Source organism: Anomaloglossus baeobatrachus, chromosome 10, assembly GCF_048569485.1.
Source record: "Anomaloglossus baeobatrachus isolate aAnoBae1 chromosome 10, aAnoBae1.hap1, whole genome shotgun sequence".
NCBI lineage: Eukaryota > Metazoa > Chordata > Amphibia > Anura > Aromobatidae > Anomaloglossus > Anomaloglossus baeobatrachus.
This window is the reverse complement of record NC_134362.1, coordinates 54428076-54454481: the sequence shown is the minus strand read 5'-3', so window position 1 is coordinate 54454481 and position 26406 is coordinate 54428076. Positions and strand designations below refer to the sequence as shown.

Here is a 26406-nt window from a genome sequence, read left to right as displayed (position 1 = left end):
CCAGTGCTTCCGGCTTTTCCCTTTGGATGTTTTAAAGACTTCTCAATAAATTTCAACATTTTTTATGGGTGGTGAGTGCCACTTCCATTTTTTTGCTTCTATTGTTGGCGATATCGGACACTGGTTGAAGTGTAGCACCACGTACATAATACAGTGTAAGGGTGAGAACAATGTTGTATATATATTTGCATGTGAGTAGTGCCGAACTTTGGCTTTATCTCTATTTGTAAATCGTCAACTACGTACTACATGATCCAGCTGATCACTCGCGAGTAGGAGCTACGGATTATCGTCACCTTATCTCTACATCATCTTAAGAAAAATGATTTCTGGAATATTCATTCTTACCATGAGGTCAAGAAGAAGATGTAATATGGTGCAGAAACACTAAACTGAAGCCATCGCCAGTCTCGAACCACATATGCAATTCCTGCCAGAACCAGCTGACCACATGTAAAACCATAAGCAAAGAGCGTGCCGACCACAGTCCGTCCTTTGGGTGCCGTCCATTCTAGACCTGCAAAAGAGAATAGCTTTGGCTGACGTTGAGAGCCAGATATGACACTGGATACAATGCATGATCTGATCCAGGAGATTCATTAAATAAAAAGTTTGAAAAAAAAATCCCAAACCCCTACAACAAGGTTGTCATGAGTTTTTTTTAAAGAGTTTTCAAGGGTTAGAAAAACTTGGCTGCTATGTTCTACAAACCGCGGCAGACCTTTCCATGGGTTCTGATCGGTATTGCAGTTTGATTCCGATATAGTGGTTGAGGTACAATACCTTGCACAGCCTATAGACAAATGTAGTGTAGTTTTGGAAGTTTTTTTTCTCTTTCTAAGGCTGTGTTCATACGTTGCATTTTTGCTGTAAATTTTCTGCATCAAAAACCTGCTCTCTTGGCAGTGGAGAAGTTCCTTTAAAAAAATCAGATTTTGCTGTTTTTCTTGATGTATTTTTGGTGCAGATTATATTTCTTTGTCTACAGGGCATGTTTAAAGGGAACCTGTCACCAATTTTTTGCCCTATAAGCTGCGGCCACCACCACCGGGCTCTTATATACAGCATTCTAACACACTGTATATAAGAGCCCAGGCTGCTGTGTAAGACAGAAAAAACACTTTATAATACTCACCTAAACTGGTCGCTGCGGTGAATGTGGCTCATATGGGCGTCTTCGTCCTCCGGTGCCGGCGCCTCCTCTTTCGCCCATCTTCGTCCTCTTTCTGAAGCCTGGGTGCATGACACGCCTACGTCATACACACTTGCCGGTCTCGCGCTGGCGCAATACAATAAAGAGCAGATCGAAGTGCGCCTGTACAGAACCTAAATGCCGGCGAGTGTGGATGACGTAGGACGCGTCATGTGTGGCGCCCTGGACAAGCCAGGACGTCACAGGTACTGCAACAACACACCCTACACCCCGGTTAGGAACATCTAGGTCAGACACAAATCCTTGTTGCCTCCCTCCAGGGGCTGATGTCCACACCAGGTGGGGCGGAGCCAGGCGGTTGGCTCCTCCCACCGAGGAGTTCACAGTCCTGGAGGCGGGAAAAGGAAGGCAGTTGAGTTTGGAGTTGAGTCAGGGAAGTAGGAGTAGAGGAACTGACTGGCCGTGTCCGGGTACATGGCCTGGGCACAGAAACAGCAAGGTTGGCAGACGGTGGTGACCGTCTGCAGGAGAGGCCGATTGACGCACAACCGTAAGGTCCGGGGACGGGCGGTGGCACGCCGGTACCGGATCGGGGAGCGAAGAGAAGCCAGCACTATCTGGCAGGGCCTACGGACCCCGACCAGGCTAGGAGTCGCCGTAAAACCGGTCAAATCCATCAGCGACGGGAACCTCCGGGGTTTCCCAGCAGTAAAAGACCCGACTGAAGGCAACCGTCCAAACCGTGAGGGAGAGAAAGCTACCGCCAGAGCTAGAGCTCCCAGGACCAGAGCCTGCGGGCAAACAGGGGCTCCCTTAGCCAACCTACCGCTGGGGAGCGGGTTACCGGTGGGAAGCCATCGGGGCCGAAAACACAACAAAGGTGCAGGGAGAGACAGTTACCGCCAACCTACCGGGAGTGACCGTCGCAGCCGTCTGTGGGACTCGTCCAACCAGCCGTTTGTTTTACCAGAGACTCCGTGTGCGTTACTGGCTGAGTAAGTACCACCGTGCCGTCTGGCACTGCGCTGCCCCGCGACCCTGCACCTGGCCAAGCCCCGCAACCCACCTTACAGCCAACAACTCCGGGCCCCGGGACTACCAAAATCCCCCTACCCACGGAGGGGAGAGAAACATCCCAGCTGCTCCCTGTCATCGCTCCCGGGATCCCCGTACAGAGCAGCGGTGGTGCCCCAACCTCACCACACACCGTGGGTGGCGTCACAAACCGACATCCCAAACACCAACAAACCACCCCTTTCACTCACGGGCGAGGAGCGCCGCTCGAGTCCCCGGATCCGGCCCACCGCTCGAGCCACCGAGCAGCAGCAGCAGCAGCGCCGGACCCGAGCGTGGTGAGCGCAGCGTCCCCTCCCCGCCCGCGACACATGCACTGCGACTTCAGAAGGACGACAGAGGCGGCGCCAACACCTGAGGACTAAGACACCCATCTGAGCCACATCTCATTGCTTTCTATGGAGAAAAAAATAACACTGGAAAAAAACGCTGAAAGAATTGACATGCTTCAGTTTTCAAAAAAGCAGCAGTTTCCCAATTCAGTCAGGGGAAAAAAAGCAATTATGTGCAAGAAATTTCTGATATCTCACAGCCTTTGCTTGTACTGTAAAAAAACAGCTTTTAATCTGTATTAAAAAAAAAACACTGCAAAAAAGCAATGTGTGAACATAGCCTAAGGATACACACATCTTTAAAGTGTTTCAGTGCAGCAGAACGTCCCAACGCCTTGTTCGCAGGTCTACAAGTTGTATTTGAGTGAATCTACTTTCTTTTAGTGCTGCAGGGGTTAAGGACTCTTTCCTATCTGGCTGTCCTTGGTAGCCTTAATCTCAGGTGCAGCTCTAAAGCTGAGGAGTTGTGACTATTGCAGCTATGCTGCTTAGCTGCATTGGAGGAGCTTGTAGTATTTTCCCATTTGTGTCTAATTTCCCCTCTATCTGTCTCGATTACCTTGTGTTTTATAACCTCAGTAGTGAGACTAGTGTTCTTTCTGGCTTTCTCACTAGCCAGGGTGAGTTCAGGGCAAGCGAGGGGCCTAGGCATGTGATGATGACGGGTGTGGGGGGGGGGGACCCCATATAGGGATGTTAGGGAGTGTAGTGTACAGATGCAGGTGAGCCAGAGCCTTGCTTCTATACCATTCCTGTCGTTCCCCTTGTGTCACACTGCGCGCTGAGCATCCGTACGCTCTGGCATGACAAATAGTTTACAGCTTTTTGCCTAGGTTACTGGCTGTTTATGCAGTTTATCAGAGGTGGCCAGATTCTTAGGCAAGGAGAGCAAGCAATAGAGGTTGCACGCAGAACTCTGCATTTACACAGATTGCTGGATGTGGTCAGCTTCAGTGTCTCTGCGCTCCTCCTATGCTGCAGAGGTAAAGCTGCCTTTTCTTGCCGCATGGGAGACCACACAGTCCCAGCAGAAGGCTCATGCATGCCACCGGCAAAAGCTGTCAATCTTCAGGAGCACACCAGTCCCTGGGAAGCAGAAAGGCAGGAGAGCAGTGTGCTCCTGAAGATAGGATCATTAGAAGAACCCTTTAATGTTATATTATATATAAGATTGTCAATGTTCAAACATATAATTTGGGATTATAAGAAGGTTTGTCCACTTACTCAAAGAGATGGTATTGAGAACAATCCCAGAGAAAGCCATCCCGCAAAAGCATCGGAAGACGCAATAAGTCACAAAGCTGGGAAGGAAGGCAGCGAGTGTGCCAGCTACAGCCATCGTCAGGCACGAACTAATCAGAATGGCTTTTCGTCCAAACCTAATAAATAGAAAACCAAAATGTATTGAATAAAGCAAGCAATGGGACAACCCATCTTTCGTCACTTTTTCTCATCAGGCTTTCTTTAAACCACTTGACTCTAAAGTATTGTAGACAATAGATATTACACAGGACAACATTCACTAGATACATTGCTAAGCTGTTCACACCTGCAGTCCCCATAGAACCATATTGACCCCCAAGAATCTTACATTCATCAGGACAGGTGATTTGGTGACAGAAGAAGCCCTCTCCCTCAGGCAAACACCTTAAGGGGGCTTTACACGCAACGACATCGCTAACACGAAGTCGTTGGGGGTCACGGAATTTGTGACGCACATCCGGCCTCATTAGCGGCGGCGTGGCGTGTGAAATGCACGAACAACCGCTAACAATCAAAAATACTCACCTAATCGTTGACACGTCGTTCTAATCCCAAATATTGTTGCTGTTGCAGGACGCCGGTTGTTCGTCGTTCCTGAGGCAGCACACAGGCGCTATGTGTGACACCCCAGGAATGACGAACAACACCGTACCTGCGACCTGCGGCAATGAGGTGGGCGTCACTTTCTTTCGGCTGCTCTCCGCCCCTCCGCTTCTATTGGATGGCTGCCGTGTGACGCCGCTGTGACGCCGCACGAACCGCTTTCTTAGAAAGGAGGCGGTTCGCTGGCCACAGTGACGTCGCTAGGCAGGCAAGTCTGTGTGACGGGGAATAACGATATTGTGCGCTACGGGTAGCGATTTGACCGTGACGCACAAACGAAGGGTGTGGGTGCGATCGTCAGCAACATCACTAGCGATGTCGCTGCGTGTAGAGTGCCCTTTAGATGCTGTGATCACTAAGTGGATAAACTTGAGCCCTGTGAGATGCTATATAACTAATTAAAGAGATTGTTCAAAACTTTTACATTGCTGGTCTATCCTTAGGCGGGCTTTACACGCTGCAACATTGCTAGCAATTACTAGCGATGTCGAGCGCGATAGCACCCGCCCCCGTCGCACATGCAATATGTGGTGATTGCTGCCGTAGCGAACATTATCGCTATGGCAGCGTCACACACACATACCTGGTCGGCGACGTCACTGTGACTGCCGAACTATCCCTCCTTCAAGGGGGAGGTGCGTTCGGCGTCACAGCGACGTCACTAAGCGGCCGGCCAATAGAAGCGGAGGGGCGGAGATGAGCAGGACGTAACATCCCGCCCACCTCCTTCCTTCCGCATTGCCGGTGGACGCAGGTAAGGAGATGTTTGTTGTTCCTGCGGTGTCACACATAGCGATGTGTGGTGCTGCAGGAACAACAAACAACATCGTACCGGCAGCAGTAACGATTTTATGAAAAGGAGCGACGTGTCACCGATCAACGATTTTTGACGTTTTTGCGATCGTGATCGTCGCTCCTAGGGTTTACACGCTGCGATGTCGGTAACGGCGCCGGATGTGTGTCACTAACGACATGACCCCGACAATATATCGTTACCGATGTCGCAACGTGTAAAGCCCGCCTTAGGATAGGTCATCAATGTCTGATTGGCTGGGGTCCAACCCCTGACACCCTTGCTGATCAACTATTCTTAGTTCCAGCAGTGGCAGCAGGCAGCCGAAAATGCTCAGTTCTGTAAATGTCTAGTCTTCTGATAGTGGCCGGTACTATTCAAATCAATAGGAGGTGGATGTGCAGTACTTGAACGTGGGGGAGACGGGGCAGTTGGCAGCTGTTTTTGGCACCCCCCGCACCCGGAAATGCTCAGTTCTGGAGCTGCCCCATCAAATGATAGTGGTCACGGCCGGGTACTGCACATCCGCCTCCCATTCAAATCAATAGGAGGCGGATGTGCAGTACCCGGCAGAGGTCACTATCAGAAGATGGGGCAGCTCCAGAACTAAGCATTTCCTGCTGCTGCCCCTTCCAGCACTGGGAACAGCTCATCAGTGGGGTGCGGGGTGTTGGACCTGGCCGATCAGACATTGATTGCCTATCCTAAGGATGGACCATCTGTGTAAAAGTAGTGGACAACCTCTATAATGCCTAATTCAGACCTTATTTTCTGTTTATTTTTTGCATACAAGAAAAACTGTTTTTTTTTTCACCGAGGTTGTCATTGTTATCCATTTTTGATCCATGTGTCTCTTTTTTGCATTAGAATTTCATTCATTTTTATGAAAAAAAACAAACAAACATAAAAAAAAGCAAAACACAGAATGTCCTAGCCTCTCCTACCTATTACTCAGTAAAACACAAACATCACTCAGTGACACATTGATGGCATCCGTGTCTGAGATTGTTTCTGTAAATGTGTCTCTACCGCCTGAACCGCCATTTACATACCGGTAAATATTATGTAAGATTACCTGTCAGACAAACTCCCGAGCATGAAGGCTCCAGCCAACACGCCGGCCATGTAAATGGACTGAGCTACTTGCCTCATTTTACGATGGTTACATACTAAGTCCCACTGCAGGAGAAAGACAAAACACACAAACTGTCATATTACACAAAGCAACAGATTATTAGATTCTTAAAAAAAAAAAAAAAAAAAATCTATATTTTTCTATTACCAACACTTCCAGCAATGTTAATAAACAATAAAAGGTAATCTGTCAGCAGGTTTTTGCTATGTAATTTGAGAGCGGCATAATGTAAGGGCAGAGACTTAGGTTCCAGTGATTAGTCACTTACTAGGATGTGTGTTTTTGTTTCAATACAATCAGCGTTTTATTAGCAAGAGATTATTATTAAAGGACTAGGTATCTTTGTGCCTCCTGGTCCAACTCCGCCCACAGCACTAATTAGCAGCTTTCTGTCAATATATACAGTGTACACATAAAGCTGCCAACCAGTGGAATGGGCAGTGTTATACACAGCTCAGCATTCACAACTCTGCTAGATCTGCAGCAGACAAAAATGTGACTCTGTCACAACTGCTGATACATCATGCTGCCTTCAGATTACATAGCAAAAACCTGCTGACAAATTCTGTCGCGGGCGGCGGGGCGCTGCGCTCACCACGCTCGGGTCCGGCGCTGCTGCTGCTCGGTGGCTCGAGCGGTGGGCCGGATCCGGAAACTCGAGCGGCGCTCCTCGCCTGTGAGTGAAAGGGGGTAGTTTGGTTTTGGGGATTTGGTCCATGACGCCACCCACGGGTTGTGGTGAGGTTGGGCACCACCGCTGCTATTGACAGGGATCCCGGGAGCGATGGTAGGGAGCAGCTGGGATGTTGTTTCCTCCCTCCGTGGGTAGGGGTTGGTGGTCCCGGGGCCCGGTGAAGTGACGGGGAGGCAGGGCTGGCAAGGTGCAGGGTCGCGGGGACTGCGCAGCGCGGTGCCGGAAGGCACGATTGTACTCACTCAGCCACAAATGTACGCAAAGTCTCTGGTAAACCAAACGGCTGGATGGACGGGTCCCGCAGCCGGCCGCTGTGACTTCTCCCGGACGGTTTGTGGTGGCTGCCTTTCCCTGCACCTTTTGTGGATGTTCGGTCCCGATGGCTTCTCACTGGTAACCCGCTCCCCAGCGTGTGTATGTGCCGAAGGAGCCCTTTTGCGCGCAGGCTCTGGCCCTTGGAACTCTAGCTGTGGCGGTAGCTGTATTTCCTTTTTGCTGGTCGGACGGTTGCCTTCAATCGGGTCCTGGCTGTTAGGAAACCCCTGGGGTTCCGGTCACTGACGGATTTCACCTTATTAACGGAGACTCCAAGCCTGGTCGGGGTCCGCAGGCCCTGCCGGTTTGTGCTGGCTTCACTTTGCTCCCCGGTTCGGTACCGGCGGGCCACCGCCCGTCCCCGGTCCTATGGTTCCGCGTTGATCTGCCTCTCCTGCAGACGGCCACCACCGTCTGCCAAACTTGCTCTAAGTGCCCGGGCCACGTACCCGGACACTGTCAGTTTGCTCCTCCACTACTCCTTCACTCCTTCTCCTTCACTTTCCTCACTCCACTCTCACTGACTTCCTTTTCCCGCCTGCAGGACTGTGAACTCCTCAGTGGGTGGGGCCAACCGCCTGGCTCCACCCCACCCGGTGTGGACATCAGCCCCTGGAGGGAGGCAACAAGGATTTTGTGTCTGACTGATGTGCCTGTCTCGGGGTGGGGGTGTCATGTTGTAGTACCTGTGATGACCTGGCTAGTCCAGGGCGCCACATTCCCCCTTGGTTAAATGCAGACCGTCCGCGGGCTGCCCGTCCATCACCGGTTTTATTTTTCAACTGCAAAAGATATAAAACATGTGAAAACATTCAACAAAAGCATAATTATAAATCTTCCCTTAACGGGAGGCACGGTACTTTAACGTTGCAAAACATATGTATACAGTTTAATAACAACAGACGGCTTCCGCTCTCCCACCCAAGCAACTGATGCCTGGTGCCTAAGAAAATGGGCAGCACCCCTTGACCCCAGTCCAGATCCAGGCTGCCAGAGCAGGAACGGGTACGGTATCTCGCACCCGACTGTCACTTCAGGGGACCCCATGTCCATGGGGGACCCCTGACCCTCAGAGGATTGCCACCGGTTGCGGTAGTGGCAGACCTGGGCCATCTCTTTCCTCCAGGCCCATCCTCCAAATCAGCCTCTCCGGAGGCAGCAACGGAAATATGCCCCAACCTATTTACAATCCCACAAGTTCGTGGGTGCCTTGCAAGTTCTCAGGCATGTCCATAAGCAGTTTCTTATGCACGGTGGGGGGTAATCAAGGGTTAATCAGGGGACAACAACTCCAGTCCCAACGGGGGACGGTTCTCTTCGGACGGATAATCAGATGATTTACTCGGTTAATTCACATTCACTTAACAGGTTAACAGTACTGGTGGTCCCAACGGGGACAATGGTGCAACGGAGGAACCGCTGCCTTATTCAGATCCACATCGCAGGCCGGAGGAGGGGACTGGGCCGGTTCCTGGTCCTCCTGGCCCCCTCTCAGCTTCGCATCAAGGGCAAACCAGCCCCTCTCTCCACAGTGCTTACTGTAAGTTACTAGGTCGCCTGGGAACAAGTTGCGACCCGGGTGGCCCTCTGGTAAGTGGGCATTGACATCCTGACGGGCCACAAACACCTCGGCTTCCAGGCCCGGCTCAAAAATAAATCCATAACCCCGTCGGAGGTCAAATATTTGTACCTGACCCTCGTATCTCGGGCCCCGTAACCGGAAGGTGGCTCTGCGGAGATTCTCTTTTTCCTGAATCGTGCGGGCTATCAGCTCAGCCTTCCGCTTCTCCCTCTCCGCGATTTCTCGGCCCAGCGGGGTCGTTTCCCTGTCCCAGTAAGGGGCAGCTGCTTGCACCTGAGCGCGGGTCGGGCCCCGCGGGACTTCCACTACACTGCCCACTACTAGCGCCCTCGGTGGAAGATCCCGCGGTGACATGGCCTGGGGTGCCGCCTCGCAGCAACGACCCGGTGCAGCCTCATCCGAGGCATGGGGAACGGGTACAGGGGTCCTCTCCCGCTTGACCTCCGCCTCCTCCTGCACGGGACGGCTCACCGGAGCCAGGACGGGACTGGGCACGGTCACTTCCGGCGCCACCGGTAAGTCTTCGCAGACGGATGATGCCTTCGGGAGCTTTCAGGGGAGCGGCTCGGGGCGTCTGCGGGCTTCAGCTGCAGGCTGGTCTGCGTGGGCGGACGGGCAGGGTTCCGCTGCCAGTTGTACGGGTAGCGGGCCTAGTGGCGGGGCGGCAGCAGTCAACACGGGTAGCGGGGGAGGCAGCAGGGTGAGCGGGCGCAGACCGGGCCCCTCAGCCGCGACGACCGGTCCCGTAGGAACACAGGGGCGTGGGCCGCTTACCCACTCCTCCAAAACTTCCTCCACCTCGCATCTCCGTATGGCCGCCACCACATCCGCCATGTCGGCCTCCCACTCCTGCAGGAGGAGCTGCATTCGGACCTGCAGGCGGCTACTCAGTTGGACGGTCCGGACCTCCACCCACGCTGTGGTGCCGGGCGCGGGCTCGGGGACTGCGGGGTTAGTGGACGGATGGTACATGCTGGCAGCAGTATCTTCCAGGAACCAAATGGCAGCAGAGTCCTGGCGTCCCTGCTTTTATGGCCTCGGTTCACATGCGGCCGGACGCCATCCGTCCCCCTTTGGTCTTTTTCCGGCACCTCCTCTTCAGGGGCGGGGCTTCAGCTTTCGCGCCTCCACTGCTCGAGAAGACGCTCGAGCGGGAAAATCTTCGCGCCCAAGATGGCGGATTCTGAAATTTTTCGGCCGGACACCGCCGGCGGGACACAAGGCGCACTTCTACCAGCCGGCAGAACGGTAAGATCCTGTTCGTGATGCCAAGTTGTCGCGGGCGGCGGGGCGCTGCGCTCACCACGCTCGGGTCCGGCGCTGCTGCTGCTGCTGCTCGGTGGCTCGAGCGGTGGGCCGGATCCGGGGACTCGAGCGGCGCTCCTCGCCCGTGAGTGAAAGGGGGTAGTTTGGTTTGGGATTTGGTCCGTGACGCCACCCACGGGTTGTGGTGAGGTTGGGCACCACCGCTGCTATTGACGGGGATCCCTGGAGCGATGGTAGGGAGCAGCTGTGATGTTGTTTCCCCCCTCCGTGGGTAGGGGTTGGTGGTCCCGGGGCCCGGTGAGGTGACGGGGAGACAGGGCTGGCAAGGTGCAGGGTCGCGGGGACTGCACAGCGCGGTGCCGGAAGGCACGATTGTACTCACTCAGGCACAAATGTACGCAAAGTCTCTGGTAAACCAAACGGCTGGATGGACAGGTCTCGCAGCCGGCTGCTGTGACTTCTCACGGACGGTTGGTGGTGGCTGCCTTTCCCTGCACCTTTTGTGGATGTTCGGTCCCGATGGCTTCTCACCGGTAACCCGCTCCCCAGCGTGTGTATGTGCCGGAGGAGCCCTTTTGCCCGCAGGCTCTGGCCCTTGGAACTATAGCTGTGGCGGTAGCTGTATTTCCTTTTTGCTGGTCGGACGGTTGACTTCAATTGGGTCCTGGCTGTTAGGAAACCCCTGGGGTTCCGGTCACTGACGGATTTGACCTTATTAACGGCGACTCCAAGCCTGGTCGGGGTCCGCAGGCCCTGCCGGTTTGTGCTGGCTTCACTTCGCTCCCCGGTTCGGTACCGGCGGGCCACCGCCCGTCCCCGGTCCTATGGTTCCGCGTTGATCTGCCTCTCCTGCAGACGGCCACCACCGTCTGCCAACCTTGCTCTAAGTGCCCGGGCCACGTACCCGGACACTGTCAGTTTGCTACTCCACTACTTCTTCACTCCTTCTCCTTCACTTTCCTCACTCCACTCTCACTGACTTCCTTTTCCCGCCTCCAGGACTGTGAACTCCTCAGTGGGTGGGGCGAACCGCCTGGCTCCACCCCACCCGTTGTGGACATCAGCCCCTGGAGGGAGGCAACAAGGATTTTGTGCCTGGCTGATGTGCCTGTCTCGGGGTGAGGGTGTCGTGTTGTAGTACCTGTGACGACCTGGCTAGTCCAGGGCGCCACAATTCCCTTGAAAAGGTGTTCAGAATAATTACAAAGAAGTTCTCAAAAATAACCCTACGAAATATGTTTTCTATTAATCACTACGGTATTATTACCCACCCCCCAAACAAAAAAAAAAGTAAACTAAAAAACATGCTATTTTTCTACTATTAGGCCAGAGTCACACTTGCGTATGACTCGGCAAGTATCACATCGGCATCACCAGACACGACCGCACAGTATCGGACAGGAGAGAGTCGCCTGCATGTATTTCTATGCAGCTGACTCAATAATGTCCGATAGTGTGCGGCCGTGTCTGGTGATGCCGATGCGAGACCCTGCGAGTCATACGCAAGTGTGACTCTGGCCTTAGAGGCTGTGGTGAAAATCTCCTGTTTCCTTAGTCAATCCTCTTTAGGTTTTTTGTGTGTGGTGGCCCAGTGGTTGCCTGCTTTACGCTTACCTGCACTGGTTATCAAAAATAGGAGGGAGCCCACGTCATTTTTTTTATTTATTCCCTATCCACATATCTTTGCAGGGAAATTGCCCCCATTTTGCTTCCTTCTGTAGCCCGCTAGCCCTTATTACGATCATTTTACAGCACAGCCATTTGGGTCCCCATTGACTTATATGTGGTTCACGGTCACGTCTGGGTCCCAAACCAAACTTTTAACTAAAGTCCGGCCGAACCCAGCAAATCCTAATTTCCAATGGTCTGCTCATCCCTAGTCAACAACTATCCCTCCTAATTTGCTCCCACACATGAACATTCAGCACAGATGAGAGATAATGTGTTTTTATTGGGGAGAGAGGAGAAATCCTCGGTCAGACAGCTCTGGTGGCGGCTTTTCTCCCGGAGAACGAAGATTCCGGAACCTAGAATTCATAAGTTCAGCATCATCCGTCAGAGAAGAGTTGGTCAGCGGACGGTCGGCGGACGGTCGGCGGATGGTTGGCGGATGGTTGGCGGATTGTCGGTTCACTCTTCAATCGTCACTTTAGTTTTTATATCATAAACTGATTGTTCACATGAAAATAAGCAACTTTATAATATATCTGATCAGAAAAATCTGCTTGTTTCTCCTTGTGGACTGATCATTCATTCTGTAAACAGTTCTAAAATTTGTATTCAGGGAAGACAGATTTTCCCATTACTGAGATCGGAGATGGCAGTGTGGTGCTTATAAGATTCTATGGAGATGTGTGGCGGGAGAAGCTGGAGGCAAATATGGATATTATGCAGTAACTGGTCTTTAAACGGGGTATCCCATCTCCAAGATCCTATCCCAATATGTAGTAGGTGGAATAATAATAATATTAGCAAATACCTCCAGTTATAAATGTAGTATAGTTCTGATATAGTCATGTTTCTTACCTCATGTGCAGGGCATTGCAACATGGTTACAACACTTATGTAATTGTCACTGTATGAGTAACCATGGATACCTAAGCTGCAATGCCCTGCACATGAGGTAAGAGACATGGCTATATCAGGAGAACTATACATTTCTAATTAGAGGTATTTGCCTTATTATTATTACACCTACTACATATTGGAATAGGATCTTGTAGATAAGACTAATTCTTTAAGTGACCGTTACAGTTCTCCATAGAACCTTTTGAGCACCAACAGTCATCTATTTTAGTAATGGGGAAATCTAAATTTTGAGAAGGAATGTTTAATTCAGGAGGCGAAAGAAACAGATTTCTTTAATAAGATTTATTATAACATTTTTATTTTTACATAAATTATTGATTTATGGAAAATAAAATTGAAACGATTGTCAATCTTTAAGTGGAGGTAATATTTTAAAGCTTTATCTCCAGTCCATCAATCAAGGCTCCTAATCTGATAGATAGATGAATGCATTCATCTGACTTAACATGTAATACTATATTTCACCTGGAGGGGAGCTTTTCTTTGACCATGGGGCATCCCCCAGGAACTAGCTGATTTTAGTGGGGAAACAGTTACCAATGAGACATTTACCCTACCAGCTATAGCACCCTTTAAAGGGAATCTGTCACCAGGTTTTTGCTCCCTCATCTGAGAGCAGCATAATGTAGAGACAGAGACCCTGATTCCAGTGATGTGTCACTTACTGAGCGGTTTGCTGTCATTTTGATAATATCAATGTTTTCTCTGCTGCAGATCTAGCAGTTATACAGAGCTCATGAATATGCTGGACTACCTGCAGTATGACAAATAGTCCTGTAATGATAATCTACTGATGATTAATTAGTGATTTTATAAAAATTACACTAAGCAGCCCAGTAAGTGACACATCGCTGGAATCAGGTCTCTGTCTCTACATTATGCTTATCTCAGATTAGGTGGCAAAAACCTGGTGACAGATTACCTTTAGACAACCCCTTTAACTATTCAGGGAGATTAGGGGATTCCATTCTAACCATTGTCGCACATCCTGTGTTTTATAGCGATAGGCTATGTGCGTACTAGCCCTGCAGAAATTTCTGCAGCGATCTGAAGAGCACACGTGCGCTTCAAATCGCTGCAGAAAATGTCCGTAGAGAAAAAAAAAAAGCCGATTCCATGCGCTCTGCCTGCAGCTCCTGCCATAGACAGAGCAGGAGCTGCCGGCAAAGCGCAGGAAAAAGTGACATGTCACTTCTTAGAACGCGCACTTCGGGCAGCAGCCGAAGCAATGCGCTCTAAGACGCCACGTGCGCACGGCCCCTGCACAATCTCCATAGACTGTGCAGGGGACGCAGGACACATGCTGTGAGGGCCAGGGAGGACTGGTAGGCCCAGGAGGTGGATCCACTGGACCGAGCACCCCACCTGGAGGGCGGGGTACATGGTAGCTGGAGCACTAACGTGGCAGGAACGGGTGCAGGTATCAGGAAGCAAAGACAGGACCAGGTCACTAAGGTCACAGCGTACTTTAAGGCAGTAATAGGAAACATGAACAAAGACCTGAGCACTTAGTTCACAAGACAAGGCATAGAAACACAAACGATGATCAGGCCCCGCCCACATGGAGAGGCCAGTCTTATATACTCAGCACAGCCCAGGTCATTTCCTGTTGCAGCAGTGCTGGGGCTATAAGACCAGGTGAGTGGGCGCGGCCCGGTCCTATACAGAGGCATCAGTCAGAATCAGACTCCTGAGACCAGGAACAGGACTCTGGGGAGCAAGAGCGGGAGTGGCAGGCGTGACCGGTAGACGCATGGACTGGACCAGTGAGGAAGGAGCGGTGGTACGCTGGCGAGGCTGGATCAGTGGGTACACAGCGGTGGCGTGACGCAGGTGTGACTGGCTCAGTGGTTACAGAGCGGTGCCTGGATGGTGAGACCGGCTCAGTAGGTAAGGAGCGCTGCTGGGACACCGGGAGCGTGACACATGCAGTTACGCTGCGCTACAAAGCGCAGCGTAACTGCATGTATTTACGCAACGTGCGCACATAGCCTTACTCCTAGAGACTATATTATAATAATACTAGAAGGTGGCCCGATTCTACGCATCGGGTATTCTAGAATTTATGTATTGTGTAGTTAATGTATGATTTTTGTTATATATATAGATGTTGTTGTGTGTAGTTACCAAGTGTTTGTGTAGGGCGCTGTACATGTTCTGGGTGTGGCGGGGGGTGAGAGCGGTGTTGTTTGTGTGTTGCGTTGTTTGTGGAGCGCTGTGTGTGTGTGTTGCGCGGTTGGTGTGGGGTGTGTGTGTTTTGGTAGGAGGTATGTTTTGTGCAATGTGTGTGTTGTGCGGTATGTGCGTATATTTGTGTGTGCCGCGCTGTTTGTGTGTTGGGTGTTGTGTGTGTGTGTGCGGCGTTGTCTGTGTGTGTGGGTGTCTGTGTAGGGCGGTGTTTGTGGTTCCCAGTGTGTGTGTGGTGTGTTGTGTGGCGGTGTGTGTGTGTGTTTTGGGGGAGGTGTGCACCCCCAATCGTGCTCCATCCCCCATGCTGCGCACACGCCATCGTGCTCCATCCCCCATGCTGCGCAATCCCCATCGTGCTCCATCCCCATGCTGCGCATTCCCCATCGTGCTCCATCCACCATGCTGCGCACTCCCCATCGTGCTCCATCCAGCATGCTGCGCACTCCCCATCGTGCTCCATCCCCCATGCTGCGCAATCCCCATCGTGCTCCATCCCCATGCTGCGCATTCCCCATCGTGCTCCATCCCCCATGCTGCGCACTCCCCATCATGCTCCATCCCCCATGCTGCGCACTCCCCATCGTGCTCCATCCCCCATGCTGCGCACTCCCCATCGTGCTCCATCCCCAATGCTGCGCACTCCCCATCGTGCTCCATCCCCCATGCTGCGCACTCCCCATCGTGCTTCATCCCCCATGCTGCGCACTCCCCATCGTGCTCCATCCCCCATGCTGCGCATTCCCCATCGTGCTCCATCCCCCATGCTGCGCACTCCCCATCGTGCTCCATCCCCCATGCTGCGCACTCCCCATCGTGCTCCATCCCCCATGCTGCGCACTCCCCATCATGCTCCATCCCCCATGCTGCGCACTCCCCATCGTGCTCCATCCCCCATGCTGCGCACTCCCCATCGTGCTCCATCCCCAATGCTGCGCACTCCCCATCGTGCTCCATCCCCCATGCTGCGCACTCCCCATCGTGCTTCATCCCCCATGCTGCGCACTCCCCATCGTGCTCCATCCCCCATGCTGCGCATTCCCCATCGTGCTCCATCCCCCATGCTGCGCACTCCCCATCGTGCTCCATCCCCCATGCTGCGCACTCCCCATTGTGCTCCATCCCCATGCTGCACATTCCCCATCATGCTCCATCCCCCATGCTGCGCATTCCCCATCATGCTCCATCCCCCATGCTGCACACTCCCCATCGTGCTCTATCCCCCAAGCTGCGCACCCGCCATCGTGCTCCATCCCCCATGCTGCGCACCCGCCATCGTGCTCCATCCCCCATGCTGCGCACCCCCCATCGTGCTCCATCCCCCATGCTGCGCACCCCCCATCGTGCTCCATTCCCCATGCTGCGCACCCCCCATCGTGCTCCACAGTCACACATCAGACAGTAAACACGCACACATCTGATCGCATACACTCACACACACACACACCCCACTTCTCCCTGTGCCCACCGGTGGGCGGTCCCAGCAGCTGTGCTGCACGCCATGCTCCTCTGCCGACACTCAGATCCGATCGCATACACTCACACACACACACACTCACACATCAGAACACACTCACACACATCCGATCGCATACACTCACACTGACGATATCGCACATACGCGCTGACACAATCACAACATCCGGAGATACCACGTGCTTCCGGCCATGTGATCCTCCGGCAGGTCCTGGAGGGTCACTGCACAGTATCGCCGCCGGGAAGCAAGCGATATCACGGGATGATGTGAGTATGTGGATGAGATCTGATGTGTGTGTGAGGTGTGTGTGAGAGTGAGTGTGATCTGATGTGTGTGCGTGTGTCTGTTCTTATGTGTGTGCGTGTGTGTGTGTGTTCCGCCGCTGCAGGACCTTGATGCGCTCACCTCGGGGCGAGGGGCCATTCCGTGGGGGGGCGGAGCCTAGGCGAGCGGCCAATCTGTGCGAGGGGGCGGAGCCGAGGCGAGCGGCCAATCCGTGCGGGGGGAGGAGCCGAGGCGAGCAGCCAATCCGTGCGGGCCATGGCGAATCCGTGAAGCCGAGCGGCCAATCCGTGCGGGGGGGGCGGGGCCATGGCGAGCCCAGAGGCCAATCCGCTGTTTGTCACCGTAAGGACATGGCCAATCCGTGCGGGGGGGGGGGGGGACCCGGAGCGAGGCGAGCAGCCAATCCGTGCGGGGGGAAGGAGGCGAGGCGAGCGGCCAATCCGTGCGGGGGGGCGGGGCCATGGCGAGGCCAGCGGCCAATCCGCTGTTTGTCACCGTAAGGACATGTCACGGTAAGGACACAGTTTTGGAGCAAGACAGACAGACAGAATAAGGCAATTATATATATAGATATTCATAGGTCTCGTAATAATTTTAAAGATCTTGAACATCTTTTTACTCCTTCTTTTAAGCTATGTTTTCTCTGAACTGACAGTGTTCTTAAAGGGGTTGTCCACTACTTTTACATTGATGACCAATTCTTAGGGGTACTTTGCACGTTGCGACATCGCTACTGCGATCTCGTCAGGGTCAAATCGAAAGTGACGCACATCCGGCGCCGGTAACGACATCGCAACGTGTAAAGCCTAGATGCGCCGATAAACGATCGCAAAAGCGTCGTAAATCGGTGATCTGTGTAGTGTCGGACATTTCCATAATTTCGCTGCAGTGACAGGTACGATCAAAAAAATGTGATGCCACACAATGGAATATATAATCCAAAATATTTTATTTATTAATAGTCACAAACATTTAAAACAGGAGTGCACAGCGTACACTCCTGATTCACATAATCACGGACAGTGTGTGGTGCCCCTGAAAAAGGTACCCGAAACGCGCGTCGGGCGTGGACCTTGGACCGGCTCCCTTGTTACCTTGACCTCCGGTATGTACTTTAGATCATGATATACCCGGTTCGGCTCTTTGAGTATTCCGGGTGATTATACCTTACACACCCGGTGATGTAGCTAGGTGGAGGGAGTTTACTTGTTGTACTTGGGCATAACCTTATGGGTTATTTGAGTGGCGATTAGCCTGATGATTTCCCAGGTACAGTCTTTATACTTAGTGTCCAGTCTTGGTCCTAACGTTGGCGAGGTTCTAATGTCCTCTTATTTGGTGATTATGTGAATCAGGAGTGTACGCTGTGCACTCCTGTTTTAAATGTTTGTGACTATTAATAAATAAAATATTTTGGATTATATATTCCATTGTATGGCATCACAATTTTTTGAATTTATATCGGAATTTTCCTATTATATTAAAATCCTACTATGGGGATCATTATGGTCAGATGATATCTGCTTAACATGCATTATTACAGTATTTTATATCCCCTTTTTTCTATGAAAATCTGTTCAGTGACAGGTACGATGTTGTTCCTCGTTCCTGCGGCAGCACACACTGCTGTGTATGAAGCTGCAGGAGCGAGGAACATCTCCTACCTGCGTCCCGCCTGCAATGAGGAAGGAAGGAAGTGGGCGGGATGTTTACGTCCCGCTCATCTCCGCCCCTCCGCTTCTATTGGCCGCCTGCCGTGTGACGTCGCTGTGACGCCGCACGACCCGCCCCCTTAGGAAGGAGGTGGGTCGCCGGCCAGAGCGACGTCGCAGGGCAGGTAAGTGCGTGTGAAGCTGCCGTAGCGATAATGTTCGCTACGGCAGCTATCACAAGATATCGCATGTGCGACGGGGGCGGGGACTATCGCGCTCGGCATCGCTACAATCGGCTTGCGATGTCGCAGCGTGCAAAGTACCCCTTAGGATAGGTCATCAATGTCTGATCGGCTGAGGTCCGACATCTGCCACACCTGCCAATCAGCTGTTCTGTCCTGGAGCCGGTAATGCTCAATTCCGGATTTGTTCCGTCGTCTGTTAGTGTCCGTTGCCATGTACTTTAGCGTGGCACGGTGGCTCAGTGGTTAGCACGGCAGTCTTGCAGCGGGTTCAAATCCCACCAAGGACACCATCTGCAAGGAGTTTGTATGTTCTCCCCGTGTTTGCGTGGGTTTCCTCCGGGTTCCCCAGTTTCCTCCCACACTCCAAAAACATACTGGTAGGAACCTAGATTGTGAGCCCCAATGGGGACAGTGTTGCCAATGTATGTAAAGTGCTATGGAATTAACAGCGCTATATAAATAAATAAATATTATTATTATTATTACTGCACATCCTCCTCCCATTCAAATCAATAGGAGGCGGATGTACCCAGCTACGAGGTAGACAAGGCAACTCCGGAACGGAGCATTTCCTGCTGCCGACGCCTGCACCGAGTACAGCTGATCGACGGGGAACCGGGTGTCGGACCCCAGCCGATTAGACATTGATGACCTATCCTAAAAGATAGGTTGTCAATGTAAAAGTAGTGGACAACCCCTTTACATATACCTAGCTGCAATCAAGCACCTAAGGCTCTGAGTCTTGTTGTCCATGATTCGGGCAGCATGAATCTCATGACTGTTTCCCTTTAAAGGTCTATTGTAGAATTTACATGAAAATCCATGGAATGAACATGAAAGGAACACTGGTATCATGATAAACAGAACCTGCACGTACCTCAGTGACAATAGTGGAGGAGAAGGCACTCCTATCGTAGACCCATCCATCTTTACAACATTCAGTTTCTCTCTGGAAAGTACCATTTTTCCAATAAAGATGCTCGGAATTGGTGAACCGCAGGCACCTCTTGGCATTTTGATTCTCATCCAGCGGTATGAAAGCAGCCAAGTCACTTTGGTTATATATAACCGTAGAATTATCCACACCCGGTATCCGACAGCGGTGCGCCGGTATCGCAGCCGAAAAATTCTGAAGAAAGCTATGAGAAGCCATAAAAATCATTGGGATGAAAAGCATTGCAGTGTTGATCACCTGAAATCGTCCTAGCCCCCCAACAATTTCCAGGACGTCATTAAACCCCATTATAATTTACTTTCTATTATATATACTAAAGAAAAAAAATAAAATTAGAATTTTCCAGTCCAGTATTGTATTTGTAGCTCTATCTCTCAGGTATAAAGTGTATTAAGTGCCCAAATTAGTGCCGATACGGGCGCTGTTTGTCTTCGAACTGAGTAAGACCCAGCCGATATTCTCATTGCCATATGGACCAGAATATAAGTGAAAAAGGAGAACTGCTCATGTGTATACTGGCCAATAGTCATCCCCCAGCCTGCAATGGTATTTCTGTAAAAGTTTATTTTAGGCTAGTTAAAACATCACCGTTTGAAGAAGTTACCAGATTGATTACGGATATGGATGAAAGGCCAACAGTTGCAATTAGCTACCAACCAGGAACAGTAATTGATACCGTTAAAGACCTACTGTATGCCAGTAAAGAATCACTAACTGTATTCATTCCATACTTTGTAGCTGAGTTCCTATTCTATCCATAGACTGTCCAGTATATACCTGTATTGTGCCTTTCCAATCTCTGATAATCCTTTTCCCAAAATTGCTGTTATGCACACTGATGTGCACACATAGAATATAACATAAAATATGGTCTAACTTAAAATTACTACACCTGACCCAACCGGTGCTTGTACAGACTAGAAGTCTCAGCTGCGCCGTCCCTAAATTCCCCTGCGTAGACTGAAGCAATCCTAAGCGGATGACTCAGAAGACCACACGGAACCTTTGCTTCCTAAGTGGTCATCAAGGGTTCCATGTACCTCCTAAATAATCCAGGGGAAGATGCAGAATAAAAATAAGGTAAATCAAAAGTAATAATCTGCCAGGAGAAACACTGCGCAGACAGGCTGTACTTCCAAGCAGGGTGCACTTTAGACATATCACTGGCAGGAAATGGAAGCACAGGGAAGCTTTGAATAGTTACACCCACCCAGACTGAATTGCAGCATTGGAAACACTTGTTGACAGAAAGACAATGAACACACAAACAAAATGTTCAGAACCAGGACAGCAACCAAACCTGACTGTGGCTCAGTGGGGAGGGAAACGGGCCACAGAACAGGAGGCATAACAGTACCTCCCCTTCCACAAGGGGCCACTAGACCCTCCGAAATACCCATGCTCCAACGTCTCTGATAAAACTCTTACCAGACGAACAGCATGCATATCTTCCACTTTAACCTAGAAGTTATCCTTTGGACCCTAACCCTTCTACTTAACAATGGACGTCTGATGCATCTGGCACCCAGTACTCACTCTACCTCATACTCAGGATCTGTCTCAAAATCCACCTCAATTATTTCTCAAAGATCATGTGTACCCTCAAAAGTTTAAAGGAATAGAAGGAATTATTGATCCTCCATACCGCCGGGAGTTAGAGTTTGACCGTCAGGATTAAGGATTTGAATTACCTTATACAGACCAACAAATTTGGGAGCACATTTTTAGCTGGTACTTTAAGATGTTGATTTCTTAATGATAACCAAATTCTTCAACCCTAAAGACAGGAGCCCTCCTATGTCTGTTGTTCGCAGTTCTCTTGGTCCGGTCACAAATTACCATAAGGCTTTTTTTAACCTCCTTCCATACCTTACTCAAAACATGAAGAAAATAGCTCTTCCTCGGGTATAGAGGACTGCAAAATGGAAAATTTTCCAAAAATAGGATGAAAAAAAGGCAAAAATGCAAAATATCAGTTGCTGTAGAGGTGCGATTATTGAGAGTGACTCAAGAGGCAGAAGATCCACCAGTCCTCCTGATTAGATGGAACAAAACATCTTACATTCTTACATACTGTTCTACCTCAAACCTCATGGTTCATGATGTCTGTCCATTAGTCTCGGGATGATATCCTGAGGAGAATATAAGTTTAATACCCATCTGGAGCAAAAACTACGCCAAAAGCTAGTTAAAAACTAAACCCATCCAATGTTTCTAGGCACTCCAAGTAATTTCTCAATGTGCGAGATGAATAATGTAGCTAGACTCTTCGCAGTAGGTAATCTTTGAACAGGAACCATATGAACCAACTTGCTGAAACGGTCCACCACGACCCACACTACAGTATTTCCACCAGAATTAGGTAGATCAGTGATGAAGTCCATGGAGAAGTGCATCCAGGGCTGAGACGGTACCTCATTAGGTAAGAGAAAACCCAACAGGGACTAGCGAGAAGCTTTAGGCCTGGCACAAACCATGCATTTATGTCAATATTCATCAACACCTTTACGAGTGTTCTGCCTCCAAAAGGCCCTCGAAATAGCTCTTAAAGTGGCAGAAGAACCCAGGTGACCAGCCAACATGAAATCATGCACTTCATTAAGAAGATCTGTGCATAACGAGAAGGGTACAAAATGTTTGTTCTCAGGCAATCCCTCTGGTGCACTATCCTGAGCCTACTGAATCACTGGACTACCTACCACCACCTCTTCACTAAGAATCTTAACCGGATTTTCATCCCTCAACTCTGGAACAAAGCTGTGTGATAAAGCATCAGACTCCACATTCTTAGATCTAGGGAGATAAGTCCCAGAAAAGTGAATCCAGACAATAAAAAGGCCCACCGAGCCTGTCCTGTGGTTAGACATTTGGCCATGTCAACATATAGCAGGTTTTTATGATCGGTAAAGACTGTCACCTTATGTTTAGCTGTCTCTAACTAATGTCTCCACTCCTTAAATGCTCTCTTAACTACCAGAAGCTCTCGGTCCACAATATCAATTATACTTGGCTTGTGAGAATTTATGAGGAAAAAAAAAAAAAGCACAAGGATGAAGGTAACCATCATTCTTTTGTGAGAGAGCTGCACTCATCCCCACAGAAGAGGCGTCAGTTTCGACCACAAAAGGCAAATCAACCTCGGGTTGACGGCGAACTGGAGCTTTAGAGAAGACGTTCGATAGTAATTAGCGAATCCTAAGAGTTTCTGCAATACTTTATGATTAGTAGGTGTCACATGTATAAGGACAGGCTCAGGATCAAGTTCCCTATCATCATCTGAGACCATGCACATTTAAACATTTTTTTTCCTTTGAACATTAAAGGGTTAATCCCTTCCCTGGTGCAGGAGCAGACTTGCTCAGCAATTTTCATTTGAGCATTTTCATATAATCCCTCTGCTTCCTGGAGATGTTGCTGGTTACTCAGTTTGGAGCTAGCCCAGGAGCAGAGAGGATGTGTCTGTTGCTGTCTACTGCGGTTTGTGCAAGTGGTTGTTTATGTACTACAACGTTTCCCTTGTTATCCCTTCCCGTATATCCTTGGCTGTTCCTGGTGTTGGTTTTATGTGTGTAAGTCTGTTTTTCATATTTAGTGGGGTTTTTGAGATTTTTGTCCTGGTTGGTCCCCTGGGTGGTGTGGAATTTGTCATCAGAGTCAGGACAGAAGGCAGGGCCAGGTCGGGGGTCTGGACCACCCTACCTTGACGGGAACCTCTGGGTTTGAGGGTGAGCTCAGGGACCCCAGTCTTAGGGTCTGCATAGGGTTTCCTGTGTCCCCTGGCCATCCATTACACATCTGTTCCTGACAGTAGCTTGTGCTCAATCCAGGATGGCTTGTACCTTAACTGGGTCCATCTGTAACCCTGATGAGGAAACCAATTAATTGAAAAACATACCTGTTGAACTTCAAATTGACATTTCTCCATTTTGGCAAATAAATGATTGTCAAAAAGAATTTGAAGAACCTATTGAACATGCTTACGATGCTCCTCATGAGAATGTGAGTAAATTAATGTCATCCAAATAAATCACAACAAATCTACCCATCAAAGGGAAAGAACTGTCATTAACGAAGTACAGTATTGAAAAAGCATCGGAACATTAGTCAACCCAAATAGCATCACTACATTTTTAAAGTGACCCTCGGGTGGATAGAATGCAATTTCAACTCATCACCTTACACCCCGAATTGCCCCCCTAAGATGAAGTTTAGAAAACTATTTGTCTCCAGCTAGTTGATTAAACAGGTCAAGTAGAAGAGATAAAGGATATAGATTGTGAACCGTGATCTTATTTCTCTAAAATCCAAGCATGGACGCAAACCTCCATCTTTTTTTTTTAAACAAAGAGAAACCCCATGGCTACTCGAGAGGTAGATAGCCATATATGTCCCTTGGCCAGACTCTTTCTGATATACTCCTTTAATAAATTTCTTTCTAGACAAGAAAATGAACCCCTTCATGACGTTCGATGTATAAATACGTCCTAGGTCGTGTTGCCCCGCTAACCGCAGGCTCTGGCGGCGAGTACAGGGTAATCCCTGCACATGTCTGCTGATCTGATCAGCAGACACGTGCGGCTAACAGGCCCGGGTGCATCAAAGATACACCCGCGCCTGCTTGCCACTTAGGTCGCGCTGTCAAATACTGACAGTGTGATTTAAATGGCCACGATCAGGGATTGCGCCATTCCCCACCACCATCAGCGGCCCCGTGAGAGAATGACAGGGACCCGATGGTTGCCATGGTAGCGACGGGTCATGTGATGACTCTTGTCGCTATCATGACGTATTTCCTGTGCGAGCAGACAGAGCGCCGACTCACACAACAACATGTCATTTCTGCTAATCAGAGTTGTGCATCTCTAATCAACAGAAATGAACAAGCGATCAGGCTGAGCAGTGATAAAGTCCCCTAGGGGACCTAGTAAAATAAATAAAAAATGTAAAAAAAATGTTTTAAAAAAATAAGAAAAAATAAAAAAAACCCTAAAAGTTCAAATCACTACCTTTCGCCCAATTGAAAATAAAGCAATAAAAAAATAAATAAAAATATATAAACATATTTGGAAATCCCCGATCTATCAAAGTATAAAATCAATTAATTTGATCAGTACATGGCGTGGCGAGGAAAAAAACGCCAAAATTAAGTTTTTTTGGTCACCACAAAAATGTTTTAAAATGCAATAACAGGCGATCAAAATGTAGCGTCTGTACAAAATGGTAAGATTAAAAACTGTACGGAACGGATGCAGTTGTGTCTGTGGCAAATCAGGACCGTTTTTTGCGGACCGCGAAAATGGAACGGTCGTGTGAATGTAGCGGAACCTGTCACCAGGTTTTTCCCTTAGCCCTTGGCCACCACCAGTGAGTTTTTATATACAGCATTCTAGAATACTGTATATAAGAGCACCCTGGCTGATCTGTACAATGTAAAAAACACCTTTATAATACTCACCCAGGGGGTGGTCTAGTCCCATGGGTGTTCCTGCGCTCAGTCCAGTGCCTCCTCTACCTTGTGCAATCGACATCCTTCTACCCAGCTCCATGTGCATGACGCGTCCTGCGTTATCCACACAGAGGTCTCCATTGCGCTCCTGCACGTTTTGATCTGCCCGGCTGAGGGCAGATCAAAGTACTGTAGTGTGCATGTGACTCGCCCACCCCAGGGCTATGGGACACCCGGTGCCGGGCCGGACTAGTCCGGGGTAGTCAGTGGTGGCGGGGCCCGACTCCGTGACCCTGGCAGGGTCAACTAATATGGCATAAATGGGGGTGGTGATTATTAAAGTTTGTATTCGTGACGCCACCTGTGGTTTGCGGCTATTAAGCCGCCGCTGCTGTATGGGGCCTCAGGGGCTGGTGGAATGGCAGCTTGGATGGACCTGCTCCCCACAGGTGGAGCGGTACCCCGGGGCAACCGTTGGTGCTTGTAAGAGTCTATGAGGGTGTTGTAGATGGTGCAGTGCAGACAAAATAATGGAGGCAACATCAGGGGGTGGAGTTTTAAGATGTTTACTAACAGTTCCAGGGCTGCAGCACACTGGTGCCTTTGGATTGCTGGGACCCACTGTCAGGGACCTCCACCGATCCTGGGTAGATCTGGGAATAAAAGCCGGTGCACCCCTGTTGTGTTTCTTCCCTCAGCTGTCTTCAAAGCCTCGACTTTTCTGGGTAAACCTGTCTTGGCCTCCACTATAGGTTCTGGACAAGAAGGCTTGCCTGGACGGTACTCTGCCCTCTTCCCAGGGGTTCTACAGTGGGATGTGGCCCTGGGTGCTTGCAACCACCCTAGGCCTCGGTGTTCACCTTTGGAAATGACTTCTCTTCCTCCAGTTTTTAGGGACCGTTCCCCGTATGCAGCTTGATCCCTCCAGCCGGTGACTTGGTGGAACAGGCCACAAGCTTGAAAGCTTTGCAGTGGCCCTGGAATCCTTTCTGTAGTTCTCTGCTGTGGTGTCACCGGAGCCTAGCTGGGCCCCAGGGTCTCCACCATGAAGTGTCACTTTCTCTTGCTGTTTCACTCCTCACTCCTCCAGACTATCTGCCTCCTCTGCCTCCCGCAGACTTCTCACTCCCTTCAACTCCAAACTCTATCTGACTAAACTTGACCTTCCTGTCTCTACTCTACTCTCTGTTGGCTCCTCCCACCTCCCCAGTTGCTAGACCCCACCCTATGGGAGAAGGGATGGGTCTTACGGCCCGCCCAGCGTGCAGCATGGGGGGGTAGCTGCCACTATCCCCGGTCCCTGTGTGTGCCTAACAATGGGTGTAGTGCAGATTTGCCTGTGGACCGGCGTTTACTCCTT

At 50.3% G+C, this 26406-nt stretch overlaps 1 protein-coding gene across 1 annotated transcript in view; it reads right to left on the bottom strand.

Annotated features, from left to right (window-relative positions):
- The window catches only part of LOC142254844 (solute carrier family 22 member 6-A-like), a 55392-nt gene extending 35504 nt beyond the window's left edge, over window positions 1-19888 (bottom strand). The window contains exons 1-4 of the mRNA XM_075326181.1: window positions 19523-19888; window positions 6294-6397; window positions 3784-3938; window positions 349-517 (exon numbers count right to left, since the gene is read on the bottom strand). Of these exons, the coding sequence (XP_075182296.1) occupies window positions 349-517; window positions 3784-3938; window positions 6294-6397; window positions 19523-19888 (794 nt within the window). The remainder of the gene's footprint in view (window positions 1-348; window positions 518-3783; window positions 3939-6293; window positions 6398-19522) is intronic.
- Between the last annotated feature and the right edge of the window lie 6518 nt (window positions 19889-26406).